The sequence below is a fragment of the Clytia hemisphaerica genome, unplaced genomic scaffold, assembly GCF_902728285.1.
Source record: "Clytia hemisphaerica strain Z4C2 unplaced genomic scaffold, Clytia hemisphaerica genome assembly, whole genome shotgun sequence".
Taxonomy (NCBI): domain Eukaryota; kingdom Metazoa; phylum Cnidaria; class Hydrozoa; order Leptothecata; family Clytiidae; genus Clytia; species Clytia hemisphaerica.
The window spans coordinates 26,425-34,591 of NW_027103901.1; the positions used below are offsets into that span (position 1 = coordinate 26,425).

An 8,167-nucleotide genomic window follows, 5' to 3' on the forward strand; every position below is an offset into this window, starting at 1 on the left:
GGGTCGCTGCAGCGAACACAGCGACCTTTCAGATCCGTGCCTGTTGAGGACCTAAATCAGTCAATATTAACATTCAGGCTGAGATTTGTAAATGTAAATTTTTGTTGTTCTTACAAAAAAAGAAAATTATTATAAATGAATAAAATATATAACTAACTTGACTTTCGTTCCGTTTTAATGATTTCAACAGATTTTAATGGTTCAATTTTTTTTCGTCACACAGATCATGGAAGAGGTCAAAACTATTGAAGCTTTGATGGCTAAAATGGGAGAGCACAAACTTCCGTGGGATGAAATTACGCCTCGCCAAATCCGTGATTGGCTTGACGTCATCAGTCAAGCTTATGGTTGCGACAAGGATATTACCCTGATGAATATGTTAGCCTGCACAGGAGGCCTGCTAGGAGACTCTTATTTGAAACTTTTTGACACATGGAAGGAAAAAGCAAATCTCTTTGTTTTGGTACTTGCACCGTCTGGTAAGTTTAAGATTTATGCATTTTTTAGTCTTGTCTCCTCTGTTTACCGTGAGTATCACGGTTGGGCTTTCTGTGAAATACAATCTGTGAATGCAAACTGTAGAATTCTATTCGGGCAGATTTTCAACAACAACAACAACAACAATATGTATATTAATCATTATCTGAATCCACTTTGAAATACATTTACGATGGAGGGTAATTAAAGTATGCATATTTCTGCTTTGACAATTAAAATGTTCATAATTTCTTCAAAATGTTTTTCAAATGAACTCTCAAATGATTGTTAAGTTTTCAACTATGAATAAGGACTTTATCAATAATACATTTGAATAGTCATTCAACAATTTTTTCAAAAAACTCTCTCTTTCTCTTGTGATAAACTTGAAGTAGATTTAAGAAGAAAAAAAAGACTTTTTGTGATTCCGTGAAAGTGACTATGATTCCGGTTCTCAGACTAAGATTCCACTTGCCACTTGAAAACGGAAGAGGGATAGTTCCGACTAGTTGAAAAAATGAACCAAAGTTGGCCAAGTATCATTATATCCTTTTTTCCGTGAGAAAGTGGAAGCCAGCGCTAACTCAGGGTATCTCACAAATGTTTTGATTTGCCAGCTTGGTGTAATTAAATTTTTCTACCAGTATTCCCGGAAAAAATTGCGGAATGAACACGGGAAAGCGCCAGGAATCTTAGTCCGGGAATGAGAAACTTAGTCACTTTCACGGTACTTGGCTTCACCAAGGGAGTGCAAAAATATTCTCTAATTTTCTGGACGGTCTGGCTGCCTTGGTCTACCATAAACCTATGTTCTCACTTGAATAAAAGTCAGAGTCAGCTGACTTGAGCTAAAATTTGATACTGCCTGTGTATGAGAGGGGGTTGATAGTGAAAACACTACCTCTCATTCTTGAAAATTTTGATTTTTGGGACCTGGGACAAGTTTTTTGCCAAAGCAAAACAAGGTTAAAATTTCGGGGCAGCCTGGAAATTTTGCCTGAAATTCTGCACACTTGTTCCTTGGCTGAACATCTAGGGGAGTTATTTTCTTCTTTTTTTTAACCCTATTCTTATCAGGGGGGGTGTTTTCCACCAGGGCGGTAGTTTTTTTGTTATAGCTCAACAAAATTTTTTTGAAACATTCTGAAAGTTTTTGACTTTTAACAAAATTATATTAGTAACATTTTTGCAAAATTTTATGGTCATAGGTCAAACAGATCGGGTTTTATGACTTTATTGTGAACGAGTCTGCTAAATTGCGTGGGTTGCGTATGTGCGTGGGTCGAGTGAGTGCGTGGGTCAAAACATTTTTTGCGTGGGTCAATTTTTTTGCGTGGGTCAAAATCTTTGCGTGGGTCAAAATTTTTACGTGGGTCAAAATTTTTGCGTGGGTCAAAAATTTTGCGTGGGTCAAATTTTTTGCGTGGGTCAAATTTTTTGCGTGGGTCAAAAATTTTGCGTGGGTCAAAGTTTTTGCGTGGGTCATTTTTTTTTGCGTGGGTCATATTTTTTGCATGGAACAAGTTTTTGCGTGGGCCAAGAATTTATAAAAATATCTCTGCGGAACTAAAAAAACTAAAATCCCTTTTCGAATCTTTTTTTTTCTCGAAAAGTTCATTCGAATGATCAACATTCGAACATAGACGAATGTTCAACATTCGAACAAAGAAAATTCGAACAAAAAAAAGAATGCGTAACAACAATGATTGAAAGAATCAAAACAAACAAAAAATGGATAGATATTTTTTGGGTCGACAATAAATTAGTTATCACATAACTTCTGGTGCAATACTCAATATTTTACTCGTTCCAGAACTTTTACTCATAAAATATTTCTCGTATTACACGTGAAGTCATGTGATAACTAGTACATATAGAAAAAAAGTTGTTAAAAAAAAACATTTTGTCAAAATATAAGTGTGCGCTATTGTGTTTCTTCACGTTCGTTGTTCATCAATTTATATATACATTGTAAAACTGCATTAATACCGATCACCCACAGATCATTCAAGAGCTTACTACTATAAGCTTACTATACTAAATATCATATACTAAATATTACTCGAAATATGAAATGCTAATTATCTGCACTCCCGGGGGGGGGTACTAGGGTTGGAAGATGAGGGGTATGTCCGGATGGGACCTCCAAAAACCGACCCTTAGAGAGACTGATTTTTGCTGAAAAGGTGACCCTTAGAGAGACTTTTTTGAAAAATTTCCTACCCTTAGAGAGAATTTTTTCCAATTTTTTCACTCTGAATCAAAAAAATTTCCTGGAAATCCTAAATTTTCCGACCCTTAGAGAGACTGATTTGAATTTTTGTGATTTTTGCAACCCTTAGAGAGACTTGACTTTGAAAGGTGAAAAAACCGACCCTTACCGTCCGCACATACCCAGCACCCATTTTTGCCTAAGTACCCCCCCGGGTCTGCACACTGCTCGGATTTGACTGCCAATACTAATACTGACCACCAAAAATTTTTGACCCACGCAAAAATTTTGTCCCACGCAAAAAATAGGACCCACGCAAAAAAAATATGACCAACGCAAAATTTTTGACCCACGCAAAAAAATTGACCCGCGCAAAAAATTTGACCCGCGCAAAAAATTTGACCCACGCAAAATATATGACCCACGCAAAATTTTTGACCCACGCACCCACGCACACACGCAACCCACGCAATTTAGCAGACTCATTGTGAACACATGCTATAAAATCAAGCTAAAATCCCTCAAAATCACAATTTCTTCTATTAACTTTTGAATGATTAATGCTGTGAAGAATGCTTTGACAGATTTTAGGTATCAATAAGAGTTTTTTAAAAAAAGTCAAAAAAATTCAATAAAATGATGACGTCAGCAAAATGACGTCAGCAAATTTTTCTGATTTTACTCATATTCAGCATGGATTTTATGAGCCAATTTTTAACCTCTGATAAAAACCGGCAATTATGTTAAAGCACAGCCTTTTCGCTTTCAGAAAATTGAAACAGAATTTAAAAATCTTATTTTGTTGAGATTTTATTGCGATTTTAATAAACCCTACTTTTCGACTGGTCAGCGGAAGGCCAAAATTTTATGATGACGTCATCACCGCTACGATGACGCCATCAACCTAAAATTTTTATCATGAGTTCAATTCATTGCAAGGAACAACCCTGCAAAATTTTTTGTTCATAGCACTTCTAGATCAAAAGTTATTCAGGCCTGGTGGAAAACACCCCCCCCCCCCCTGATAATACTACATTCAAAAAAGCCTGATAATAATAGGGTTAATTTTGAATTTTGGGGTCTGGGGACAAATTTTTTCACTACAATGGACTCTCGCTAGTTCGAACTTCTATTATTCACAGTCTCTGTCAAGGAAAAACTGTAGTAAAGTACTTTCTATAATTCAAATCTCTCTCAAAATAGATTCCCCGTTCGGGTTAGAATTAGAGAGAGTCGACTGTAAAAACAAAAAAAGGAATATTCTCGGCTATTTCAAATTAGCTGACAGTAAAATTTCAAATGCCTGCAACTTTTGACCATGGAGGGGGGATGACACCTTCCGAAAAACTCAAGAAGGGGTGGATCAGAAATTTTCATGAAAAAAGGGGGGTAGCAAGGATGGGGGGTTGATATATATTGCAGACACCTTCACCAGCACTGTTGGTGAAATTTGGTCTGAAAGGAAAAGTAATTTGCTGTTTTGATATTTTTCTTGAATATTTGCTTTATTTTAACTAAAAGTGGCATTATTTGTCAGGCATTCTTCCTTACCTTGGTATTTTCCATACTGTTTCCCTCCACCTTTACCGAGAGAAAGGATATTTGAAAATTAAGACCGAAAAGCTTGGGGATAGGCATTTTTGAAGGTTGGGGGATGCCAAGAAGGGGGATCAGACCCCTTTCTGCACTATGCAAACTGTTACTCTGTTGCGTTGGAATTGGGAAAAAGCCATTCATTTTGTTTCACTCATGAGAATTCTACAGGGTGGCCCAAAAAATTGTGCTACTTGCAGAGCAATTAGTGCCATAGAAGTTCTGAAACTTTAATAGCCTCTCTTTGTCTTTTTACGAAATTTTGACATGTGCCTGAAGACATTCTATCAACTTTCTAATACATTCCTCAACAAAAGTCCTTTGTTAAATAATTACAAATCCTTTTGTTTTAAATGTCGTTTATGGCTGCGTTTAGACCTGTCTGGCATTTTTAATTGTTTGAACCACAATGGCATTCCTTTACTTTTCTTTTGACCAACAACATAGAAGATTTTGCTTGAGAAGTGCAATCACAGCGTACGCTAGTGGAGCCCGGGCCTTAACTAGGATAAGCGAGTTTCTATTTCACCCAACTTAAGATGGTGCAGAACTTTTTGATAAATTTTATACGCAGTATCCTCTTGACTATTGTTTATCAGGCAAAGTAGCAATAGAGAAATGTTGAAATATAGCAGCCAATGAAAAAAAAAACAAGCTATTTCTGATTGGTTAACGTAACCTTGTGGATTTATTCACTGCGTATGTCCATATATTTTGCCTACAATCTAAGATGTCTCCGACATTATTAGAGTTAAGGTCTATTTAGTGAATAATAATCATGACATATATTGCTATAAGAAAGAAACTAGGAGAAAAAACAAACAAACAGGAGATGTGAAAATCAGTAAGATAATGATACCATAACTTTTTAAATATATTTTTGAGAGGCTTTTCCAGCTTTTCATTAAATTTTATTAAGTAATCTAGCTGCATGAATTCTTCAAGTATGTATTTTTTTATAATGAAATATAATTTTTTTTTTCAAGCAAACGCCTCAATCAATCAATCAATCAATCAATCAATCAATCAAGCAAACGCCTCAATCAATCAATCAATCAAGCAAACGCCTCAATCAATCAATCAAGCAAACGCCTCAATCAATCAATCAAGCAAACGCCTCAATCAATCAATCAAGCAAACGCCTCAATCAATCAATCAAGCAAACGCCTCAATCAATCAATCAAGCAAACGCCTCAATCAATCAATCAAGCAAACGCCTCAATCAAGCAAACGAGCAAACGCCTCAATCAAGCAAACGCCTCAATCAAGCAAACAAGCAAACGCAATCAAGCAAACGCCTCAATCAAGCAAACGCCTCAATCAAGCAAACGCCTCAATCAAGCAAACGCCTCAATCAAGCAAACGCCTCAATCAAGCAAACGCCTCTCAATCAAGCAAACGCGCCTCAATCAAGCAAACGCGCCTCAATCAAGCAAACGCGCCTCAATCAAGCAAACGCGCCTCAATCAAGCAAATCAAGCAAACGCCTCAATCAAGCAAACGCCTCAATCAAGCAAACGCCTCAATCAAGCAAACGCGCCTCAATCAAGCAAACGCGCCTCAATCAAGCAAACGCGCCTCAATCAAGCAAACGCGCCTCAATCAAGCAAACGCCTCAATCAAGCAAACGCCTCAATCAAGCAAACGCCTCAATCAAGCAAACGCAAGCAACGCCTCAATCCAAACGCCTCAATCAGCAACGCTCCAACGCCTCAAGCCTCAATCAAGCAAACGCCTCAATCAGCAAACGCCTCAAGCAATCAAGCAAACGCCTCAATCAAGCAAACGCCAAACGCCTCAATCAAGCAAACGCCTCAATCAAGCAAACGCCTCAATCAAGCAACAAACGCCTCAATCAAGCAACGCCTCAATCAAGCAAACGCCCATCAATCAGCAAACGCCTCAATCAAGCAAACGCCTCAATCAAGCAAACGCCTCAATCAAGCAAACCCTCAATCAAGCTCAATCAATCAAACGCCTCAATCAAGCAAACGCCAATCAAGCAAACGCCTCAAAGCAAACGCCTCAATCAAGCAAACGCCCTCAATCAAGCAAACGCCTCAATCAAGCAAACGCCTCAATCAAGCAAACGCCTCAATCAAGCAAACGCTCAACGTCAAGCAAACGCCTCAATCAAGCAAAACGCCTCAATCAAGCAAACGCCTCAATCAAGCAAACGCCTCAATCAAGCAAACGCCTCAATCAAGCAAACGCCTCAATCAAGCAAACGCCTCAATCAAGCAAACGCCCATCAAGCAAGCAACGCCTCAATCAAGCAAACGCCTCAATCAAGCAAACGCCTCAAAGCAACCCTCAAATCAAGCAAACGCCTCAATCAAGCAAACGCCTCAATCAAGCAAACGCCTCAATCAACGCCATCAATCAACGCCTCAATCAAACGCCTCAATCAAGCAAACGCCTCAATCAAGCAAACGCTCAATCAAGCAAACGCCTCAATCAAGCAAAAATCAAGCACGCCTCAATCAAGCAAACGCCTCAAATCAGCAACGCCTCATCAAGCAAACGCTCAATCAAGCAAACGCCTAATCAAGCAAACGCCTCAATCAAGCAAACGCCTCAATCAAGCAAACGCCTCAATCAAGCAAACGCCTCAATCAAGCAAACGCCTCAATCAAGCAAACGCCTCAATCAAGCAAACGCCTCAATCAAGCAAACGCCTCAATCAATCAATCAATCAATCAATCAATCAATCAAGCCAATCAATCAAGCAAACAAGCAATCAAGCAATCAATCAATCAATCAATCAATCAATCAAGCAATCATCAAGCAATCAATCAAGCAATCAATCAATCAATCAATCAATCAATCAATCAATCAATCAATCAATCAATCAATCAATCAATCAATCAATCAATCAATCATCAATCATCAATCATCAATCAATCAATCAATCAATCATCATCAATCAATCAATCAAGCAATCAATCAATCAATCAATCAATCAATCAATCAATCAATCAATCAATCAATCAATCAAAATCAATCAACAATCAATCAATCAATCAATCAATCAATCAATCATCAATCAAGCAATCAATCAATCAATCAATCAATCAATCATCATCATCAATCAATCAATCAATCAATCAATCAATCAATCAATCAATCAATCAATCAATCAAGAATCAATCAATCAATCAATCAATCAATCAATCAATCAATCAATCAATCAATCAATCAATCAATCAATCAATCAATCAATCAATCAATCAATCAATCAATCAATCAATCAATCAATCAATCAATCAATCAATCAATCAATCAATCAATCAATCAATCAATCAATCAATCAATCAATCAATCAAAATCAATTATTCCTGATTATTTTTTAATGTTTAATCTTTAAAGCATTAAAGCCTTATAAGTGCATGACATGATCTTTATGTGGGGGCATTTAGTGGAAGCTATGACTAGTTATCGTTACTCTCGAGTGCCTAATAATTGGGTTAATTTGTTTTGTTGGTTGTTCCCTGGAACTTTTTAGGACCACCCGTTTATGATTTTTTTAAAAATGATTTTGGCTTTTTAGATCCGGAGACTTTCAAGGATGAAAAATGCTTGAAGCATGCTGATTTTGTGGAAATTCTGAAAATCCGTAAAATTTTGGCCAAAAATAGGAAAATTATGCTAAATTTCAGCTAATCGCTTTGTAGGCCTTATCAAAAAATATTACAGCCAAATTTCATGATGGGAATTGGAACTTTCTTACATCTTTTGTTTACTCTTTTTGTCAAGATAGGATTAATTTCAAAAACTAAGAGATGTTTGTTTTGCGTAGAATGTGACCTGCGAAATCTTTATCAGCCGCATTAGAACTTTCAATTTGCACCTATATAATAATATACACCCGGAGTAAAGTCGTCT

General features: G+C 37.1%; 1 protein-coding gene across 1 annotated transcript; it reads left to right on the forward strand.

The window, feature by feature from the left end:
* The first annotated feature begins 226 nt into the window (after nt 1–226).
* On the forward strand, nt 227–6,829 carry LOC136808913 (micronuclear linker histone polyprotein-like). Its single transcript, XM_067065475.1, has 2 exons — nt 227–479; nt 5,871–6,829. The coding sequence occupies exons 1-2, from the start codon at nt 227–229 to the stop codon at nt 6,827–6,829; spliced, it is 1,212 nt and encodes a 403-aa protein (XP_066921576.1).
* Nucleotides 6,830–8,167: the final 1,338 nt, after the last annotated feature.

Bases quoted from the DNA above. Each gene is read 5' to 3' on its own strand.
- LOC136808913 (XM_067065475.1), top strand. From the start codon at position 227: ATGGAAGAGGTCAAAACTATTGAAGCTTTGATGGCTAAAATGGGAGAG. The intron at 480-5,870 runs GTAAGTTTAAGA...GCCTCAATCAAG, and splicing joins TTTGGTACTTGCACCGTCTG to CAAACGCGCCTCAATCAAGC.